This window comes from Stegodyphus dumicola, chromosome X2, assembly GCF_044657685.1.
Source record: "Stegodyphus dumicola isolate Sdum_Otavi_A_Nest chromosome X2, ASM4465768v1".
In the NCBI taxonomy this organism is placed as follows: Eukaryota; Metazoa; Arthropoda; class Arachnida; order Araneae; family Eresidae; genus Stegodyphus; species Stegodyphus dumicola.
In genome coordinates this window covers 69,553,020-69,576,290 of record NC_140781.1, presented here as the reverse complement: position 1 = coordinate 69,576,290, position 23,271 = coordinate 69,553,020, and the positions used below count along the sequence as shown (strand labels likewise).

General features: G+C 32.2%; 1 protein-coding gene and 1 long non-coding RNA gene across 10 annotated transcripts in view; both read left to right on the top strand.

Moving 5' to 3' along the window:
- LOC118192271 (atrial natriuretic peptide-converting enzyme-like) overlaps window positions 1–23,271 on the top strand; it is a 1,449,396-nt gene that overhangs the window by 1,389,006 nt on the left and 37,119 nt on the right. For all 9 annotated transcript variants that reach the window (XM_085809975.1, XM_085809976.1, XM_085809972.1 and 6 more), the window contains 2 exons: window positions 2,693–2,803; window positions 18,301–18,496. In XM_085809975.1, the coding sequence (XP_085666101.1) occupies window positions 2,693–2,803; window positions 18,301–18,496 (307 nt within the window). The remainder of the gene's footprint in view (window positions 1–2,692; window positions 2,804–18,300; window positions 18,497–23,271) is intronic.
- LOC146992774 (uncharacterized) lies at window positions 5,345–9,863 on the top strand. Its single transcript, XR_015039224.1, has 2 exons — window positions 5,345–6,407; window positions 9,703–9,863. It is a non-coding gene; the product is annotated as an uncharacterized LOC146992774 (long non-coding RNA).

Below are 23,271 nucleotides of genomic sequence, written 5' to 3'. Positions count from 1 at the left end.
TTTTGTTGCTTTTAACTTTGCATTTCGTTTCACATTATCTGATGCTTTTATTATGCTCAAGACAGTCATTTACAGAGAGCAAAATCTTTTAATCTTTCGCGCTGTTCACGACACTTAAGATTTGAGAAAAATATATCCCTTTTACAGTTATGCAAATCAGCGTGACACATTGCATCGTCAAGTAATCCACAATGAAATTTCATCGAAGTATATTTATCTTTTTCGCATTTAGAGCCAGCTTTAGATGCATTATGATACCTTCTTCAAGATTTCTAAAGCTGACATTTTTAGTATTTTCTCTTTAGAAGTACATGCTAAGGATGTATTGGGGGGTGGGAAAGAGGAAAAAGAACGTCGCTAAAAGGTGCAGCCAATAAGAATTATCTCATGAAAACATGATGTCGATAAAAACGTTACCTAGAAATAAAACAGCATTTATTTTGTCTTTTAGTGAGCATTAAACTTTACAGAAGCATATTTTAACAAGTTATTAAACCTCCATTAGCAACAGTACAAACTTCAAGAAAGGATGCAATCTATCACATATAAGCTGGATATCATGTTTTAAAGTATTATACGTGTTTACACTTTACCTGTATTAACACACAATTTGGAGTTGTTCGGTGCCTGACGGGATATAAGAAAAGGCTTTCGCCTAGTCCAGGGCCACGTATATTCAATTGAGACAAGAGACAATTGAAACATAAAGAACATCGTGGCAGAGAAAATTATCGCGTGTTAAAAATCTACCCGAAAGAAACGTAGCCTAGCGTTATTCTTATGCATTTCAAAATGATGAGCTGATTCTGATTATGTACTGTTATACAATGTAGAATTATTATCATTCTATTTTTTTCGTAGCTGAAGGTCTGGTGTTCTTTTTTTTTTTTTTTTTTTTTTTTTTTTTTTGCGACACGACTGCGAACGTTACGAGAAGTCACAGAAGCAATCCTGCTTCTAACAGATGATTCTTGTTTTCAAAACGCCGTTTGGTAAGATCTGCTTAGCACATAGACATACATATCGACAGAATTTGGGATCGTGATTCTTCCCCTGCCGCTCTCCTGATACGGTGACAATCTCGTGCGTCCATAACTCTGTGCTCTCTGAAGCGCCACGTATTCGAGTGAGGAAATAGTCTTCGGATTTGTGCATGCAAGCCTCCACATTTATTCAACTTCAAGTCTCTTCACTGCGACCGCTCAATGACAGAGCGAGGTTGACGATTACAATCGGTTTTCGCTATCTTCTCCTGCTGGACTCCGAAGGTGTAACACGGTCTTCGGCCCGTCCTCACCGCCGATGATGCGTGTCTGCAATTTTGTTCTTTTTCGTGCCTTTCTGACGACCATCTCCATATAGTTTCAAGAGAATGCATTTTTGTCAAAAATAATAGTAAGCGGATGAAATTTCAACTAAATTGATCTAGATGCTGACTTCAGCGGTAAATTAATGGTGTTTTACGACTTGAAAGGAATTCCCGTGCACGTGTTGCATCTTGATTAGGCCTCGTCTTTCCACAAAAATATATTGAAATAATCATTTAAGTAAAAGTCCTTCGCTATAAAAATTGAATTTTGTTATCATGTAACTTTGTGTAACGAAGATGAACTGAGATTTATTAAATTGGATCCTTAACGCATTTGTGCACGAAAGGCTAGGACTCAAAATGGTAGGACTGATCTTACTGTAGTGCAGTAGTACGTGGTGTATTGTCTTATGTCTGGTTATGTTTTCTTGATTTATACTAATATTAATTTAAATTTTCACAATGTCAAAATATAATAAATTTCTCGTAATTCACATTATTTGAAGTGTCAAATTCTATTTTTTTTTTTTTTTTTTTTTTTTCAGATCACACATTTTATCCTGTACGTATCCACGTTTTGGGTTATTGCGGTATCACATTTGGCACCCATACATTATTACATTTGGTGCTCATTATTACAGGATTATTATAATCATCACTGTATTATTACTGTTTCTCTCCTCCAAATGGATCTAGGATTTAGCGAAAAGAACAACCTGGTTTTGGAAGTCCCATTAGGAAATCTCTCTTGAATCACTTCATTTAAACAAATGCTAATTATATGCTCTTTCCAAGTTCCTTCGCAATAGCTTCTTAAATAAATCAACAGTCTCACCAGAAAAGTAACTTTTTTGCTATTAGGCCTTAAATACTTGCTGTCGGCATATGCATATTTTGAAACTCAACGACGCCATTATTTCATCTAATGGCATTCATACTTTTATCACAATTTATAATAACCTTAATTATTAGACTATTTTATTTTAAAATTCTTAAAAGAACTGCTTTTCGTGTACTTTTCATTTCCTGTAAGTGTATAAAAACATTTAGTTAATCATTTTTGAATTTAGGATTATGCAAATTGGTAATGGAAGTTCAGCATTTCTTAGGGCATTTTATGCTGAGTGTATGTGATATTTCACGTTAACCTATGATGTTGAAGTTTTTCCCCTAAAATATGTAACAGATGTATCTAATGTTGCGTATTAAGGATTTATCCTGAATGCATGTTTAGAAAATATGTTTTCTTTATATGTTTGAAAAGTGTTCTTTTCCTGTATGCTTATTTGCTTTTACGAATAAATATTTAAATCATAAGTAATCATGTTTTGTAAAATTTCGGATATTTTATATTTAAATAAATACCTCTGATTTTCTACCTAGATTACTGTAGACCGGGACAATTTATGTGCGGAGACAAACAATGTGTAGATAGGGATAGAAGATGTGATCTTCGTGAAGACTGCCTCAATGGAGTAGATGAAAGAAATTGCAGTAAGTTTGTAATTTTATTTCAAGCAGTTTTTAATATATGTAAGTTTCATTTCGGTCAATTGTCTGCTAATTTTGATGTGAATTCTTCTAATAAGGTATATTTTTTCAACAAGAAACATGCCAAGGTGAAATTAAATTTTCTTGTGAAAAGAATGATCAATTTTACTTAATTTAAACCCATATTAGGGCTATATGTTCGGCTAAATATTTACTATATTGAAACCTGTATATAATTACATATATTTTGGTCTAAAAGTATACTTATTGATATTCAATATTTATGAGAAAGCATTCAGATAAAACCTGGGAACAAAAGTCAAATTATGCTGTATGTTTTGTTATGGCCACATGACCTGTATAAGATCTGATACTTCATTTTCTGATTCAGAGATTGAAGTCGCTATTTTAGAAGTGCATAAAGGTTGTCTGAATGTCCTTTTCTTTAATCGTACATTTCTGAATACCTACAAAATGTTTCTAGTGCCAGATAAATTTTTTATCATTTTCTTTCAAACGAATAGTCAATAGTCAAAAAGTAAGACGATTGATTATGACAAATTCCGAGAGAACTAGCTAACTTGCAAAAATTATCTTATAAGATTATACTCTAATTTCACTTAAATTAAACTGAATAACTTTATTAGACTCCTGGATGATTTTCCATCCGTCTTAATTTAGTCTACAACACAAGCTGAAAACAAAAAATGTATAAACAATAACTAATACGTTTGTTAATACTTCTGCTTGAAATTTGCCACTAAGAACAAAAAACTAAATTTCTCTGCTTTCTGTCTAATTACACTACAGCAGCTTGATATTTACAGTTCAAACCAATAAAACTGGAAATCTGTTTCTTCAGCTATCACGTCTTCTTACCTAACTGCAAGTGAAAAATTAACTCATCAAACAGTCAGCACCACTTCACCAAATTGAACTAGAATTTCTGTTCGTTTGTTTCCAAAGTTTTCAAACCTCTGTCTAAAATTAGACCTCCTCGTTATTTAAACTCATTTAATTTCAGCTTTCTAATGGAGAAACAGTCTACTTCACCAGAAATTTGGTGGATTATTTCTTATCAACATAAGAAATAAACATAGCAATTAAAATACTTTAAATACAACTTTCCAATGAATTTTTATCCTTCCTTCCAGTGCAGTTGGAAGCGCATCCGGCTAACAGTCAAGAAACCCGGATTTCGAATCTCGGAGAGTGCATTGCAGATTTATTACGTTTCCTGCTCAAAAAAAAAGTCTAAAGGCTGTACAAGTGGCACCCGAACTAAAATGCGGTGGGCGAAAACTCGTTACTACTTGGATCCCCTTGTTTCCTTTTAAGTGAGGGAGAGCATGAAGAATTTTCTCCTTCCTTACGCGTGCTGTCGTAGTGTTTTTGGAAGCATGTCAGCTAGCAATCTGGATGTCCAGAATTCGAAGCCCAGCCAGAGCAATTCTGATTTTTCACATTTTCTGCTGCGAAACAATCTGATGACTCTACACCTTCCGTGTGGAAATATTTCTGAAGGAAACTTCTAGTATCCACTTTATGCATGGAGAAAACCATAAAAGCATCTCTGCAGGCATCCCATTTGTTCAGACTTTCACAATTTAACTTTCATGATTCAACTGATTTATTCTCTCGACCAGAGGCTATTTTGATAGGGCACTAAAATCCTTTTATTCTGATGAAGACCAGATGCAATATTGTTATTGCTGGTAATGAAGAAATTTATGCTGAATGATGTTACAAAAATGTTAATCTAAGTTAAAGCAGTTAGGCAAAGTTTGAAGGAATAGCGAAAACTGAAGATACATTTAAGAGGCCATCTAAAATAAATGGCCCAAAATACTGTGTAATGTGTTTGTTACCGTGTAATCTAAAGTAATTTTGTAAGATTGTAGAGACATTAGGTTTTTGTTGGAGACCGGAGAGAGGAAAAATTAGCAACCGCCTTCGCCGAGAATCGAACCACAGACCTCTGGAATACGGGCCCAGCGTGCTACCGTTACACCACGAAGGCACGCTAGGGAAGTGGGAGAAATACCTTATATACTCCCCTTTTTAAAGGGCGACTAGTGTTTTAGGGGACCTAGTCGCCAAATCCTGGGTGTGGAGAATCTTCATCCACAACCCTTTTAGTTCGGGCGCCACTTGTAGAGTCAGTAGATTAATTGGAAGCAGAAAAGATGAAAAATTAGCAACCGTTTTCGCCGGGAATCGAACCACGGACCTCTGGAATACTGGCCCAGCGTGCTACCGTTACACCACGAAGGCACGCTAGGGAAGTGGGAGAAATACCTTATAAGATAAAGTGGCTTTATTAATACTAGATCTTAACCATTATTTCACGTAAATAGGAAATGTTATTATTGCTTTTGAAACAAAATCTCATAAATATACAGATAGTTTATTGGTTCAGAAACCCAAAAAGCAACCCAAAAGATGATGTGAAGTTTATCAATATGATATTAAAAATATCAAAATGTTTCATTACATAATAAGTGCTTCATATTTTTAAAGAGCCTTTTATAGTCATTTAGTAACTTCACTAACTTTATTCAAAAGTTTTCTTTACTTACCTTATATTGTTTATTTAATGTAGTGCCGCGGTATTCAATCAGCTCAAATCAGTATCCGATTGAGATAGGCTGTAGTCTTAGACGCAGCATCCTTATGGAGCCTCCCCAACGCTCTCTCTCTTTTTAGAGGGAAAAGCCAAGCTTTACGTAGAATTATAGGATGATTTCACATTTCATCAGTTACATCTGCACTTCATTTCTGCATCTGCGAAGAATTAGGAGATGGTCCGCATTATCTATTCAAATGTCCAATGATGAAAGATTTCCACATTCGTCATCCCTCACAAATAAATCCAAAGTAGATAGCCTTCTTTGTGAAAAAGGAAAGAACACAAAAGAAACAACATCAAAATAATGAATATAGTAGGAAACATATTTATGTCATCCCTGATGAAGAATCTTTTCATCCGAAGTAAAACTCCATTAGGTCATAGCGGACGCATAAAATATAAAATGTAAATGTAAAGTCACTAACTTCCTATTACAAAATTTCACATTCCTTGCATGCACTTATCACAGCAAACATTGCGTCGTCATAAGAACAAAAGCCTCACATATACTATGGGTTAGTCCTTTAATATCTGTTCAAATATTAACACGGGAGAAGTATCGAACTCCGAAATAACATCTAAATTACAAAAAGGTGTAGTCGATTAGCAGCACCTTTTGACCTTACGGGCAAATACTAGTATACTTGCCTGCTATGAACTGTCAACTAATTCACCCACCCCGAAACAGGAGTTCTAGGCCAAGCCCTGCACTGTAAAAAAAAAGTTCGCTCTTTACAGGCAAAAGTTTTGTAAGGTTACAGAAATCAAAAAGTTACACAAGAATTTCCTGTAATGGTAACAGGTTGAAAGCAAACTGTGGCTGGTACAGCTAATTTGCCTGTAACATTACAGATAATGTTTCAGTAGCCGCGCGGAAGAATCACGTGACTGACTGGAAATCAGCCAATCAGAAGAAAAGTGTTTGAAAGCTAGTTGCAGAAAAAACATGGCTGAATGCATGTTGGTTGTATAGCGCAGGTAAGTAAGAAAATGTTTACAATTACGTTTGAAATATTTTTTGTTCATTTTATGCAGATTATTCTCATGCACTTTGCACTGTTATATGTAGTGAGTAAGTATTTAAACGTTTAAGCTTTGCGATTAATTAATATCAGTGTTCGTAATGAGTTGAAAGAGTGCAGAATATTTATTCCAAATGCAGATCTAATAGTAGTATTTTGTCATTGCGCATCCGATAAATTACGCCTTAAATTGCCCGTATTATTATTTATAACTAATTATTCCAAAATTTAATCACTGTTATGGTATTTAATTGACAGGGTAATGTGGTTGTTGAAAACAAAATTAATCATGTTAGCGTTCGTTTGCAATCGTCTGACCAAAGAACATTTGACATCTTTTTCCCGGCAGGCCTTGCGAGAAAAGTTTATGTAAACATTTAGAATTCTGAATGTAATGTATATATTTTTTTTGCTTACTAGGTTTAGTTTATTCTTTTTCTAGGATTACCTAATTAATTATACTTGGTTTATAATTCAGTCTAATATGTTTATATACGAGTGTGTTATGAAGTAAAATTACAAAAACTTGAACAATGCGGTCGAGAATCTCGTTTATTCTTTAGTGTAATAATATTATTTTTTCAATGGTATTAATTTCTTACGAATATGTTATAATTCCAAAATGAAGTAATTATATTGATTAAAAATATGTCGCATCATACTTTTCGTAATGTTTTGGTTTACTAACTAGATGCAACTTAATTATTCCATATATTTTAATATACCAATATCAACAGGGAAAAGATGGAAATGACCTAAAATATTTTTCTAAAAATTCGTTAAACTAGTTATAAAAGAAAACTAAAATTTTGTACATTATTTCCAAAAATATTCCATTAATATTTTATAAGTTACAAAATTTATTATATTGTATATATAACTACCATTGCATACTTATAAGTTTTTAAACATTTAATGTAGAATTTAGGTTGATTTTATTTTGCCCAATTTTAATACAGTTTTGAAGTATGATAGTCTTGTTACTAGGATAGCATGAATCTGCTAATACAAGTTTAATATATTTCTTGACAAATGTTTCTCTTATTCATGTAATATAATATATAAATCATAAAATAAGTTTTTTTAAAATAAATTATGATTGTGTATTGGAATTTAACACAATTCTGTATCTATATGTTAGTATTAAAAATAAAATAATAATAAATTTTTAATGAAGCATTGATTTTAGGATTAACAACTGTAAATATATATATATACTCACACATGAATAAATGGAAATGCAAGTTACTTTTCCTTACAAAGCCGTCCATGAATATATACTTCCCTTTAGACTGATAGCCTTTGCATGCTTTGCCATATTCTATCAATCCAAATGATGCAAATATGCAGAAAATTTTACTTTCTTTGAAAGTTAATGCAGGAAATAAAATTCAGTGCATTTGTAAACTACATTAGTTCTCTTATAGCTTGGTATTTAATTGTCCAATGATTTACTAGTCCAAACTAATCCAGAATTCAGATATTGTTCAAATAAAAGAAAATTAATAAGGTCTGATTGTTAGACGTATATATGAAGATTTATTTTTTTAAATATTATTTTAAGTCAACTAAATTAATTTCAAATTTAAGTAAGTATTCATGCCTTTCAGTGCATTATTTTTGGAAATCTTAAATTAAATAACTGAATGCAATATTTCTTGTTAATAAAAGAAAAGCAATGTTATGAAAGACTAGCGAAGTGGATTTGCAAGTTCTAATTACGAAAGGTCCCATGCTCTAAGGGGTCATTTTTAAAAATACTTAATTAAAAAAAGTATTTAACGTAAAACTTCCAGCTTCACACATGTGCAATATTAATTCTATATATTTTATCTCATTTTATTGATTAATTTCATAGCATTTCGTGTGACACTAGTGGAAATTATTTATTAAATTTTATGCAGTTTCTGATCTACGTTTTGATTTTGTTATTAATTACGTTAGGTTACATAAGATTTAAAATTATGTAAGGTACAAAAACCTTCTGCATCTATTAATATATGCTGAAGTGAATGAAATTATGTCAGTGAAATTTTTTAAAATCAAAAACAAATTTCTGTGGAAAATTAAAGTTATAAATTCTAAATGCAAACAAAGGAGTGAATTTGAAAGTTATCAAATAAGCCAAAGTGTTGGTAATTTTTGCAGTTTTGCAGAAGAATTTTTATACTGTGCAGAATGGGAATATGATGTTTGGTTTTGTTAGTACAGTCAAAAGTCGTTAATCCGGACTCGTCGGGACTTCGGCGATTCCGGATTATCAATTTTTCCGGATTACAGATCATCAGTTTAAATCTGGTAAGATGGCATGCAGAAATTTTAAAATTAAAAATATGAAACCGTAATTTATGAAATAAAGAACAATTATGATCTAAAAAATATCAAAATTTACAAAAAAAAAAAAAAAACTTAATATTTATTTGTTTACTTTATTAAACATTTCTTTCAATGTAAGTTGTTTAAGTTGCTTCGTTTTACGTGATAATACTTTCTCTTTAATTCTATAAACAGCCATAATTTCTTCTTCAGTTACAAAGTTCCGCTGTTGAAGTCCTATAATTGCTGTGTCGAGAATACCGACTAATTTGACGAAAAATTTAGGGTAACTTGTTTTGTGAGCGCCTTAAGAGAGACAAACATTACCTAAATCATTAAAACAATTTCAGAATCCTGTTGCTAAAAGAAAGCTTGGGGGAAAATGTTGTCCGAGTCCCAGTGATTCATTTGGACCAATATGTAATATTGTTTTAGAAATTTAAGGTAATAAATATAATATTTTTCGAATGCTAAAACAGTTCGAGAAATTTATTCAAGTTCTGAATTCTGAATATAAGTATACTGTATATTATATTTAATAACTATGGTGGCTTCATTTAAGAAAAGATTTGCATATTGGCTGTTTTTGTACAATGAACCTTCTCTAAGCTAGCTATGCGTGATTCCTGAAGATTTTGATCTTTAATGATATTGGGCATCTTAGAGAAGTTATGTTTACTAATTAGTTATTTTATGAGGAATGCTGGTTAAATTTAAAAAGTGATTGACTGAGATAGCTTGTAGTAATGAGACGGTTCACTGTAATGCAATTTTTTAAAGTATTTAAGCTGTTCCTGATTACTTAAGATATTATAAAGAAATATGATTAAAAGTGTTATATGAGCACATGTTTAAAACATCTATTAAAATAATTTTTATAAGCTTTTTAAGAGCATGATTATGATTTTAAAAGAAATGTTTTTTTCTTTATTTAGGAGACATGGTTTACAAAGAAGGGGAAAAACCATTCATTTTTTCCAAGCAGTCGAAACGAATTTTTATGAAATGTTATATTGTGTTATTTTTTAATTAATTCTTTTTTTAAGGTTTTATGTAAAGTTTATGAATTAAGTAATAAATTATTTTTACTTCTGTATTTTAATTAGCATATTATTTGCTTCATAATGTTTCACAATAAAATTATGAATTCAATAAACTTCATAATTAACATGCTGTAATATATATAGAGAGAGAGAGCATAAAGTTTGTTTTCTGTTGTCACATGTATATTTCACAATTTTGTATGCAAATCTCGAAATTTATAAAAACTAAGAATACTTTTTAGTATCACTTTCTAAATGGTAACTATTAAGCTTAAAGTTTTATTACATATCACGTTTGTAAAAAATTATAGGTAAAATTAAAATGCATTAAATTTTAAGTTAAACTGAAGTATTAATTTTTGAAACAAATTTGTTAAAGGCATAATTGTATTAAGCATCAAGAATTTTAATGGAAGCAAGGCTTTAAAAATTAAGGTCAGTTGGTGAAGTTTTATGCTTATTCAAAAAGCATGATATTAGGTTTTTAATGAAAGACTTCTATCTGTTAATTCAAAGGAAATTATTTGAAGGTAGGGTAAAAACGTTATGCAGTTGCCATCTATTACTTCAAACAATAGCAGACTGTTGTCAAACACTGAGTGCAGATAAGAATAAAAAGGTTAGTTGGACGTTGTAATTCAAGCTTATGAACAAAATTTTGAATTCCTTGTAGTCACAAAATAAAGTTCATTGCTATGTTGAATTCTTTAATTTACTGAAAATGTCATTTTTTAGAAGGAGAGAATATAATATTTTTGAAACATAAAGAACAGCTGTTCTGAGTTCTTCATAGAAATATTTCACAAAATGTCTTTTATTGTAATAATATGATCATATCAACATGCAACACGTTTACTCATATAAGTTAAATCTAAAGGAACATGTGTCTATTTTAACTAAAATTACTAAAAAGAAAGTTCTAGAACATATCTTAATAATTGACACTAAAACACGCAAATAAAGCATACTGTTTTTTTTTTTCAGCTATTTTACAGGCCAAATATAAATTCCAGATGACTTTCCATTATTTTATGTAAAGGATATACATGTAATTTAATGTAAGGAGTAGCATATCAATTTGAACTTAATTATCAAATTAAGCTCAAATCGATTATTAATCAAAATGATATATATACCTACAGATATCATTGCTTTATATGCATTTCAATGTATTTTATTATAATAAGCATTATTTTAGACCAAAAATCTATTACTTTTATAGACATATCGTTTAGTATTTCATCTATGAAAAATATATTCTACACACATATAATTACTTAATGAGATATTGGAAGGAAATAATCTGAAACCTTTATAGATACAACCATTGGAATTTTACGTAAGAAAAGTATCTTCTACTCACATAATAACGTGCTGTAATAATACAAGCAAATAACCTGTAACGGTTACAGATATATCTGTTGAGATCTTACATGAAAAAAACATGTTATTTTTACATAATTATTTGATGTAATATTACACGCAAATAATCTGTAACCATTACAGATATATCGTTTGGGATTTTACATAAGAAAAATATGTTCTACTTACATAACTATATGCTGTGATATTACAAGAAAAAGATCTGTAACCATTACAGGCAAAACTCTTGTAAAGTTACAAAGAAAACACCTGTTGCTGTTACTCAAATAACCCATGGCATCCCAGTTTCCATGAGTTTTCTTAGTAACCTTACAGATTTTTTTTACAGTGTGTGAACATAGCGCTTTTTAGGGCCTAGCTCAAATTTTTTACTTATTCTTTATGTTTGGTTTATTACTGTGGCTTTTCTTCTATCGTGCTGTTAACTCAGGTTGGAAACGCTTTAATTACTGCTATTGTACAGAATTCTTTTGAAAAAATATAATCTTAAGCTAAATTTTTTAATATTATGAAATTTCTCGACAGTTTCTTTCTCAAAAAAAGAAACATTTAATTTGCATTTCGGTTTTGCATTGGCTTGCTACTGGTTTGTTATTGTATGCTCACAAGACTCATTCATACCGAGATCTTCTAATTAAAAACCGATTCGGAACACTACAAACACGCAAACCTTTTGAGAAAACAGAAATTTTAAACTAAAGCAATGAAATAATTTAGGAGTTGAAATGCAGAGTATTTTTTTTTGTCTTGCTAATGAAATCACATAAATACTTTCTTTAAATCTCTTTTAGCAGTATCTAGGAAACAATATATTAGCCTGCATTCACGGAAATATTATCTCCAGTTTTCAGAATCTATTGATTAAAAGGATCTCTCTTACTTTCGAAATATTCGAATTCGCCAAATACTTTCGAAACCTCTCAATGAATAAATATGTTAAGACACTCTGAATCCCAAAGGATACTTTACGCTAATTCCTTACATTTCCCACAACAGAAAGAAATAAATAGCTTCAATCGTTTAGCTGGGAATAAAAAGTATAATGATTAGAAAGCAACTCAGTAGACTGGGAATCAAACTGGAATTTCCTGAACGATAAAAGAGTATTTTACCATTAAAATGCCCTGTCGTTTCTGTTTGATTCTTACCACTGAGCCCCCCCTTTTCTTTTACTTTTTCAAGAAAATGTTCGAAACCAGTAACTTATTTGCGTAAAGAGAAAAGAACATTCTATTTTCAGTTTTATTTTAATGTTTTTTCTCTTAAGCTTACCCTCCTTTAAGTTCCGTTTCAACCGACTTTTTTTTTTGGTTTTATTGCCACTTTAAAACATTTGATTAAAGTGTGTGGGATAGAAATTAGAATTTCCGCTGTGGCTACTCTAAATGTTTATTCTGGCAAATGGATTATTTTTTTACTCTTTTTTTCTTAAGTTCAAAAAGGAGAGAGCGCGAGCTATGGACTACTGATTTCACCTGAACTTGACCGGTTTGCGTTGCATTTTGGTAATTCGAATTGTCGCTGTTTTCAAGGTCCTTGAGCTTTTAGTAATGGCCTCTTTTAGAAAACGGAAGGAGCTGGACAAAACTGAAATACTTTCAGAATCTTTGAATGATAATTTATCAGGTGTTCCTAGTGAGAATGAAGACTCGTATAATTGTGCGAATGGCTGTTTTAATTCTTGCGAGGTCGATTCTAGTGACAGTGACATTATTAGACACGTAAAGAAACTTAAGATTACAATACTAATGATGAAGATGATTTTTTTTTTCTAGTTCTTCTGATTACCTGGATTTACTTTACGATAATGATGATGACAATTATCGGTGTGAAATTGATATTCCTCTACGCTTTCAAATGTTGAGGTCGTCATAGGGTCATTACATTGGTACCCTGTAGCCTTTGTAATTAGCTTGATGTCTGATGATGTCTTATTTGAAGTGTTTTGCAAAGAGTTGTGGCCTTATCATGATGAAACCTCACGGAAACATAAAACATCACCTAAGGCAATCATGTGGTCTCTTATTACACAAATAAATACTAGAAAAATTTGATGACATGTAAACTCATTTAAAGTTGACTGCAAATAAATAAATAAATAAACAGCCTGCTTGGAAAATATGCAGCCATTTAAAGATAGTATCCTACCTTTAAAGTGCGAAACTAGGAGACTTAGTAATCAAAATAGGATGAATGCTAGAAGCAAGATTGAGAGTGAACTAAAAAAGATTTTATGCAGAAACAAATCAAATACTTTCCATTCATAACCAGCAGTGTAAACCCGGAGCTTGAAAGATTTCCTACGTTTTGAAAATATAGAAAAAATTTATTTGAAGTCCATTTCCATTCCGTGTATTAAGTTATATTTGCTAGAAAAAGAGCATTTAGATGACAGAAAATAATATTAGGCGTATTCGAGCTGTTGTAGTTCAACTAGTTTACAAGCTGTTGCCACGTCGCTTACATTTCGAAGCTTACAGCGTTACTTTTTCTGCCGCATTGAACCGCGGATATGTAAAACCGGGAATACTGAAGAAGCGGATACGGAGAAAAAGACTGTAAATATTAAAATCTTCTATAGGATATGAATTGCCCACATCGAATATTGGAGCGAGTCTAAGAACAGTATCTGTCCCTTATAATTAAAATGTCCTAATTTCAGTCCTCAAAGCCCTTTTTTCCAATCTATTTCACTTTTAGTTTTATTTTCAAGAAACATTTATCCATAAATTTTATTTTTAACAGGATAACGAGGAAAATGCAGTTGCTTTTCTATAAGTATTTTCTAGCGTCGTTTTCACAGTTTTCGTTGGCAATATCATATTGGTGTAGTATTTTTGAAATTCTTCATTGAACATCGTCACTGTTTAAATTCTCTGATCATCGCTTTTTACGGCTTTGTAGTATTTTCTTACTTCGGTGTCGTATTTAGGAGATTTTCAGAAACACTTTGGATTCTTTTTAGTTTCGTTCTTATAGCAGGTAGCCATAACTTCAAGAAAGTTTTTTTCATTAGTTTTCTAGAGAGAAAAAGGTAGTTTTCGAAGCATATAAATATATATAACAGGAACTGCAGCAAGTCGACCGCGAAGCGATTTTTGTTCAATCATAGCCGACAGGAAATTATTTCAACATCCAAATGCAACTTAGATTATCCGCAATATGGTGACTTGAGAAAACAAAATTACGAATCTTAAAGCTGTTTAGAGCTCAAGAAAATGTTTTTAAAAAAGCTCATATTGAAATCATGCGCAGTGGCTATTGCTTTATCCAAATTAAGCCATGTGTTAGCAAAAAACATGTAAACCACTTACTCATGGGATATTTTTTTAAAAAAAACCTTTCTTGGAAACGTGAGATTCAGTTTTCAATGATTTTCAGAAGAAGATTGAAATTATTGCTGAAGTTGAAAATCAGCTATAAGATTCTCACTAGTGTATTTCTCAGTTACTGTAGAAAGTGACGAATCTTAAAAACTAGTTAGCGAATAATCGCTTAAGTTCGTGTAACAAGAAACAACAAGATGGAAGGGTAACTAACCCTTTATCATTCCAATAAGATTTAACAAAACTCCGTCTTGGAGTGTACAATAAAAGCCGACACTTGTAGATATATTCAACTGTTTTAAATGTTTGCTTACTACATATTCATGTAAGGTGGCTAAATAGAAGTAAATTTCTTCAACGAATTCGTGATTTATTAACTAAGCCAAAAAGTGCTCACGAACATCAAGATCAAACATGGGCAGATTTAAATGATGAAACTTGACTCAGTGATTTACAGATATCACATCGAAATTAAGTGATTTAAATTAGGAATTGCAAGGAAAGACTAGCTGAAATGATCAATGGCATTAATTTATTATGTTAATGAAAGGTCTTCATTTAAACAGTATGAATTACTTTCCGAATATGCCTGATCACCTACAAAAACAGGAACGGAGAAAAGTGCGCGGAGCACCAGAACTTTGCCTATGGCTTTACAGGTTTTCCGCACTGCTGGTTCTAGCACAACATCCACACGGGGCATATAGCGTCCCGCCTCGGGAACCTCAACTTTCTCCTTCTGGGCGGCCGTTCCATTTTACCGGCTCCGTTATGCATTCTTTGTTTCTATATACATAGTTCCTGATAATTTTACTTTGAAATACCAGTTGGTATTTTGATAATGCTTAGGTGTCTATTTATGTTTCGTTGTTCATAGGTACATTTTTTATTTGTTCCATAAAGGATCGTTTTGGATACATTTATAAATATTTAATTTCATTAGTTTTGGCATATTTCTGTTCTATTATATGCCAAGAAATGCATCATACTGTTGGAGTTCTCTCTTTTTTACTGCTTCACACTCGATATATCTGGTACTTTCTGGTGTGACTGGCGTCTGGTTTTGCAATGGTTTTCTTTCCTGAGTTGACAGATAATTACGTAATCCTTGGCAATTCGAGCAAAAAATATGTGAGAAAAGGACCATGTCTTCTTATGAGTAGATATACTAAAAGATTAAATGACATGTGGTCATATGAGAAGAACTTGTACATTTCATATATTCTTCTTCCTTCTTGTGCCTCATTCCATTCGATTTACCAGATTTCAGAAGTGTTGTTTTTTCTTAAAAAGCTCTTGATATGTGTTTTTGGGAGTAGTATTTCTAACTGTAGGCAGTAATTCATTCTGCGCCGCTTCTCTGACAAGAGTATCTGCTTTTACATAATACGCTTGGCCAGCATTCGCTTTTACCAATTTTATTTCATTTTAGTACTGGCATTTTCCAGTGTTAAATTGTAAATCTCTTGTACAATAGGATGTTTATTTCTGTAATGTGCAATTGCTACCCGACTGTTTGAAAATTAGTAATTAAGGTGACTTGATGATGGGTTCCCAAATAATTCTCGTTTTTATAGCATTCAGCTTGGCTTAGAATACGCTGTTATATTCACGCAGGTAGCCTTTCCAGATTTTTCTTTAAGTTCTGAAATAATTAGAATGGCATATGCACTCCCGACTTTGTTGTTAATTTTCGACCCATCTCTGTAGGCCATTGGTTAATCGATTACTTTTTTAACTTCTGCTTTGATATCAGTTTTGATGTTCGAATCTGGTGCTGGTGCCGCAGGTATGGGTTCTTTGGATATTCATAATATAATGGGTTAATTTTCTTGATCACTAATGTATAACAATTTTTTTAAGTTCACAGTTTTTCCCGAGTCAGCTTCTTCTGCTGCTTAAATGTGGAGTGGGGGAGTATATATAAGGCAGCAGTTGGTGTTGTACAAAACACTTTTGCTGTTTGGAGAAGGAATGATCGCCGGATTGAAACCAATGTTCTTCGTTTCCATACGTTTAATGGATATGTCCAAATACCTGCTCTGTAGAGCAACATCCTTTCAATTGCCCTATCATAAAGGATATTTTGTATTTTTAATTAAAGACCTCCCACGAAGATCCCTGCGTTTTGGAAAGGGCTCTTGAGATTTTCTGAGATTTTTTAAGTATATTGTAAGGGTGTGGTGTACGTGTACAAGAGATCTTGGGTTCAAATAATATTAAGCCTAAAAATTTTATTTCCTTAACTATTTTAATTTTTTGATTAATGACTTTTATGCATGCATGTTTTACACAATTTCGAAAATAGAATAATTTTTTATTTTTTTCCCGAAATGATTAGTTTTTGTTTATTGCAGAGATCAATGAATTTTGAAAGGGTATCATTACAGTTGTGCTCCAGAATATCTCTTGAGTGTCTTCTCACAACAAAGGTTAATTTTTCTGCAAATGCAATCATCTGTGTGTATTCTTTCCATTTATAGAAAGTAATCTTGTTGAATATAGTGTTCTACAGGTCTGCGACAAGAAAAGGGACCTGTGGACACCCTCTTGATTGTTTTCTCGCTCTTAGTAGGTTGTTATTTATGATAATCCTAGATCTATTTCAAAACAATTGTTTTTCAATATCATGTAAATGTGCTTTGGGCTTTTAATGTTTCTACGATACTTGCCTAATTGAATATGTTCTTCCAGTCCGTGCACATTATGCTTGAATGGATTGGATTGGATTATTCAATTATGGCAAAGCACACGAGGGCTATCTGCCTAAAGGGAGGGATGCCTTCGTGGAGGACTTTCTAAGGGAAACTGGCTCGTATACACGTTACACATGGGGAAAACCGCGAAAACGCCCATGCAGCCTGAAGATTGGAAATTGCCTGAAGATTGTAAATGACCTAAAAAACATAAAAACTGTAATTATAACATTGAAAAAAGGGCGCAGAAATTACAAAAGTGATTTTTGAAGACAGATTACAGGGTTGCCCTTCTGGGCGACCATAAATTAATGAGAACGAATATTTTTCTTTGTAATTTTAAACTGTAAAAAAGAACTCAAGAGAGTAATCTAGTTAATAAATGCCTTGGTAACTGGCTCATATTCACGTTATATATGACTACGAACAGATACTTACGAAACTCAACCATGCAGTCAGCCGTTTGCCTGGGCTGGAATCCTGGTTGAACTAACTGTCAGTAGTCAGCTGTGGCTACTGGTGAAGCCTAATACAATAAGAAAAATATTTATAAATTTCTCCCATATAAAATTTGATGAAATTTTTATTCCAGTAGACTGTTGCCTTTGATTTTATCGGTTATTTTAAATTATCCTGCGCAGCCATACATCTTTATTATTTTGGGCAAGTGGAAATTCTGCTACAATTAAATTTACATCAAGATGCAAACAGTGAAACGCAAAATTATTTTAATCCTATTTTCATATTTACAGATGAATTTAAATGTCTTATTATGTTACTAAAGCAGAAAATTTCTCTAAATAAAATATAAGTAGTTTGAACGTAAATCTTTTCTTATGTGCATTCTAAGCAACACGTCATGTACTAATAACACATTCTTGTAGCTGTAATGTACTTAGAAATGTGTAAAAAAACTTCAAAACTAATTTCATATTTATTTTTCATTTACAATATTGTGAATCCGACTTGCTTTTCCTAGTTATTTATTTCTAGTTATTTGGAATAAATCACGTAAATACTGATATGGTATAGTTATTACAATAAGTATATTTAGATTGAAAGTTTATTCCTGGTTTATTTTTCAGTGTCCGTAAGCCCAAGTAACTGGGGCACGAAAGAAAGCTATTATACTTATAGCAATTCAGGGTTTCTCCTATATTCTGACTCTGGCCAGATCGCAAAGATTTGCTCCGAAAATCTCAACTACAGTCTTCCCGCAACTCGAAGAGATGTGGTTCTCCAAAGTTTGGCTGTATCAACCTGCTCGGCTCTTAACTATGAGTAAGTATTCATTCAGTTTCTTTTATTTACCATAATTACTGCGAAAAAACTCTTAAAAAACAAACGGATTTTTGTTATTTAATTTCCAATCTTTATTCTTTATCAGAATTAAAAGAACAAAAAATGTTCGAATCTTTAACTTTCTGCTATAACCAGCATGCTGCTAGTATTCTAACTGTCCTCAAGCTCAAAGTTCAGTGTGGGGCACGATGCTTCAAAACAATTCAGTATCAAATCTAAATATGGAATGCTGTTAGTACATTTACTATTTGTATAACATAAATTGGAAAGGGATGTGTAACATACGAAAACCTCTCTGACGATGAAATTCATAAGAAACTTCCTGCTAGGGTTGTAATGAAGCTCTCCGCTTAAGATCAGAGATGCAACATAGGTCACAAATACACATTATTTACATAATTTAAACTTTGAAGCAACTAATATTTTGAATCTAATAACAATTTTTTCTTCTGCACCACTTTAGCTGAAACTGATAACTCGTACACAGACCTTGTCTAAAGGGAATTTTGAACTCTGTTAAAAAAATATTTTATTTTTAACTCACTCACTTCTTTACTATAGAGCTGTCAAGTTTAGGAATATTTCAAATATTTAACATAATTTTATTGTAAAATTTCTTTAAATTCCCAAATTACTTACAATTAGTTAACCTATAGGAATGGGTAAAGTCTTAGCACAATCTAACATTAAAACAATCTCACATCTAAATAGTATTTTAAGCCTCGCGATGTTCATGAAATGCTCCTTGAGTATACTTTAATGCTTAGACTGATTTTGACAGACTGATTTTAATCACTGTTTCTCTTTTCTTGAACGCTTTCTGATCTATGTTGTGGAGCGATTGAAAGGATTGGTGGTATAGCGGTGTGAAAGCTTTTTCAATATGTAAAGTATATCCGAAATCAACCGCCCTGAGTAAGTCATTCACGAAGCCATCATTTTCTTTAGACGGGTAATTCATGCCTGCCTTGTCGTAGTTAATTAACCAACCCAATCGACGTAAATCTTCGCAAAAGTTCGTGACAGAGCATTTTTTTATCCTTGAATTAATAAAAACTTCTGTATTACACATGCTGCAGTTTTTTATTCTCTTTACTTCAGGTTTTTCACCCAGGAAAAGATTTACCTGGATTTGCTGTATTAACGTTTAAGTTGCTTTAAGTAGAAATTATTATTAAGATATTCAAATAAGCATGTCTTTATGAATGTTTATTTTAATGTCTTTTGTACTGCAAATTTAATTGCTTAAAAAAAGACATTTTTTGTCAGACTATAAATTCTTGCAGATCATGTTTGCTTTCAGCTTGCAAAATCCAGGCTAAAATTATAATCATTTTTAACTTATATATTAAACTGCACATTATTTTATTATCAAAAAAGGCAATTCGCTGAAAACAGAATAAGGACTGAGAGTTACTTGTGAAAAAGTTAAAACGCTTCTAGAAATTTGTCATCGATGTTGTTTCTCTGGTCTTAAGCGGAGAGCTTCCATCATTACAGCCATAGCAGGAAGTTTCATATGTATTTCATCATCATAATCAGAGAGTTTTTCTCCCATTTCCACATCAACATTTTAGAAAAGTCGACTGCCTCATTAATCAGAGCTGGAACTTGAAAGTTTTTATCTATATCCACACAAGCCATTCTGATAAATTTGTCACAGGAAAATCACGCAAAGGTTAGCTTTTTAAGAGTAGGGAGGCCTTCTTGGAGGACTTTTTGAGGGAAATTGGCTGGTGTCCAAGTTACACATGAAAGAAACCATGAAGACATTCATGCAGCCAGCCCGTTCATTTGGGATCGAATCTAAACCAGGTCAAACTACCTGTATTTAGCTGATGGATGAGAAATATAATTCATTTGCAACATGCTGATCACATTAAACGATGTTAGGTTGGATCCTAGCACAGCCCACACCCTTGGCGCGCCCACTTATATGGCGCGTATCGATGTGTACATGGACAAAGTCAAGGGAGTGTGCAGTGCCAAGTTTGTGCAATTCTGGGATGTTTTTTTTAAGTGAAAATACGTCGATGTGTACATGGATACCGAGTTTGTGCATGTTTTTGACTTGTTATTTTCAAGTTGGCGATTTTGAAAAAACGCGCGAAGCAGTGGGTGATTCTGCACTTTCCCAGTTTGTCGCCAAGGGTGTGGGATCTCCAAGAATTATAACACCATCCGATTATTTCAGTATATATTTCAATGTAAGCAGTTAGGATTTCGACGACTGGTTACTAGCCGCGATCTCCTGCAGCGATTACATTTGCTTTACTAAAAATGATGAAATAATGCAATGTGCATATTTTCCTTATAATTTTAATTTGTTTCAATATATTTTACAAAGAAACACAAAACAGGTACAATGAGTACAAATATAGCGCATGTAATGAGAAATAAGTGTATAAGGTATTTTTCCCGTCTTCTAGGATGCCTTCGTAATGATCAGCACACTCAGTGCGTATTCGAGAGGTCCAAGCTCGGCCAGAGCATGGGTCATTTTTCACGTTTTCCGGCTTCAAAATCACCTAATGACTCTATAAGTGTAATGAAAGAATTTAGTTGAAAACACTCTTCTGTTACTTTCGGAATATGAAAACCAAAAGTGTAATCCCTGTCTTAGATTTGTTCTAGAAAATGAAAGCAAACACAGTCATAGATTTGCGCTCTACTTTGCAAATTTCGCCTTGAAATACTTAGAAAATAAAATAAGTTATTTCTTACCACATAATGCATGTAGCAGTTGATCTTGGGTGAACAAAATACTAAAAAAATCATTAATTCTTTAATAGTGTATTAGAAATGAAGATCTGCAACAGATTGCTTTTATCACCTTCGTAAAAGATGAAGTCCGTGATATATTTTTCTGGCAAGTTTTCAAACGTTACATGTTATAAATATTTCTGCAGTTGCAGTACTATAAATGATCGTAAAGAAACGCGTAATGAAGTTGAAAGTTGGGAAATAATTCTCAAAATAATAAAGTAAGTGAGAGTAAAGGAAGCGTTTCTGCAGACTAACCGTTCAGTGTTACTTGACAGCAGGAGAGTGAATGCAGATTCGACGCCTTTGTAAAATGATACTTATTGTGAAAAAAAGAAGAAAATTTTGAAAGGCAACAACATCTTTATCTTGTTGATGCCTTTTTGGTCTATGGCATATATGAAAAATATTGTTGTGTTGTTTAAATGAAAAAAGTACAGGTAGTACCATTTATTGTCAAAAATATAATGCTGAAGTGTACTGACTTCTATGGCATGGAAATCTATAAGTTTTACACTCGTCCGTGGTAGTCAACAGGTTAAAGCTTTCTTCATCAAAATACGGCTTCTGTTTTTTCATATTTTTATGTACTCATTCTCGTCCTTTCACTTTTTTCATCTGAAGCAGAGAGAACAGTGTCGTTTAAATGTTGAAATGAGTTGGCACTTTATTGTTAAATGCTATGCCAATTTGCTTTGTATTATCTTTCGTACAATATATACACCAAAAAAATTTAAATAACTTAAAACATTGCTGTTATTTACGGTTTCAGTCCAAGGTTCTAGAGACCTTTCGTGCACCTAACCACTCTGTAGGTCTTTTCCGGCTGTACACCAATGATTCAAGATGATATTTGAACTAAGGATATATTTTACTTATTCTGCAAACTTTAGTAAATGCTTAAAATTCGGTGGTAACTTCTCATTGTCTGGTTAAAAATTGTAATGTTTGAGCAGTAATAATATAGAAATTATACATCAAATTCATTTCGGAAACTCTTCATTTCCTAACTGAACATTTAATTTCTTTGTTAGAACTATTTAAATAATTTGAAGAACATATACATTTTTCAAATATTTGCTAGTCTTCGCTTAAATACTGCTGTCTATTAAAATAATATTTTGGTCTTAAAGTGCAAAACAGCACTCGGTAAACACTTCACAATCATTAATCAAAGGCAGCAAACACCGTCTCCTTGTTTTTGTACTTTTTTATGCCTTTGAAGGTCTTAAAATAATCTATTCTCGTGGTTCAGTTCCTTCTAAGCGGCTTTTCAATACCTCGTTTAAATTACATCTTTAAAAAGTTTCTCTTTACCTTATATATAATTAAGCTGTCACTTGATTTTCATCCAAGCAGTAAAGTAAACTAAAGTTTTAGTTCAATCCTTTTCGATTGCAAGGAGGAAAAGTTTATTTTTTCGATCAGAGAGGCTTTGAGCCTCATCATTCAATCCCTCTTATTTTATTAGTGCGGAACATCACTACTCAGGTTAAATTTATAAAATTCTTCATGAACTTTGCCTAAGATAAATAATCTGTTGTTTGATATAAGCATATTAAGGTGAATTTAATTTTTAATTTGAAATGACTAATTTGTTTTTAACGTGAGTTATAAAAACTGAGTTTGGTCACATATAGTCACAGAGGAAAGATTTATTACCACTGAATCTTTAAAATATTTTTTTAATTTGACTTGTTGCTTTTAAAGGCGTGGAATCTTGAATAAAATTGCATTGGCAAAATAGCCATTGTTATTGAGAATGTTTCATTTGAGGAGGAAGTGTGCAGCTTGATCACTATCAAAGTTGACTTTTCGACTTCGCGCTTGACCTCAGACTTTAAGATATAAACGTGATTTTTTTTGTCTTAATAAAGTATTTCTTTTCCTTAAAGTCTGATAAAATTAGGAAGTCATGAGGATTATTTTATTTTCCCTTTTCATTAACTCTATCATTCCTTTCTTTGAGTGTTTTTATGAGAGCACTGTTC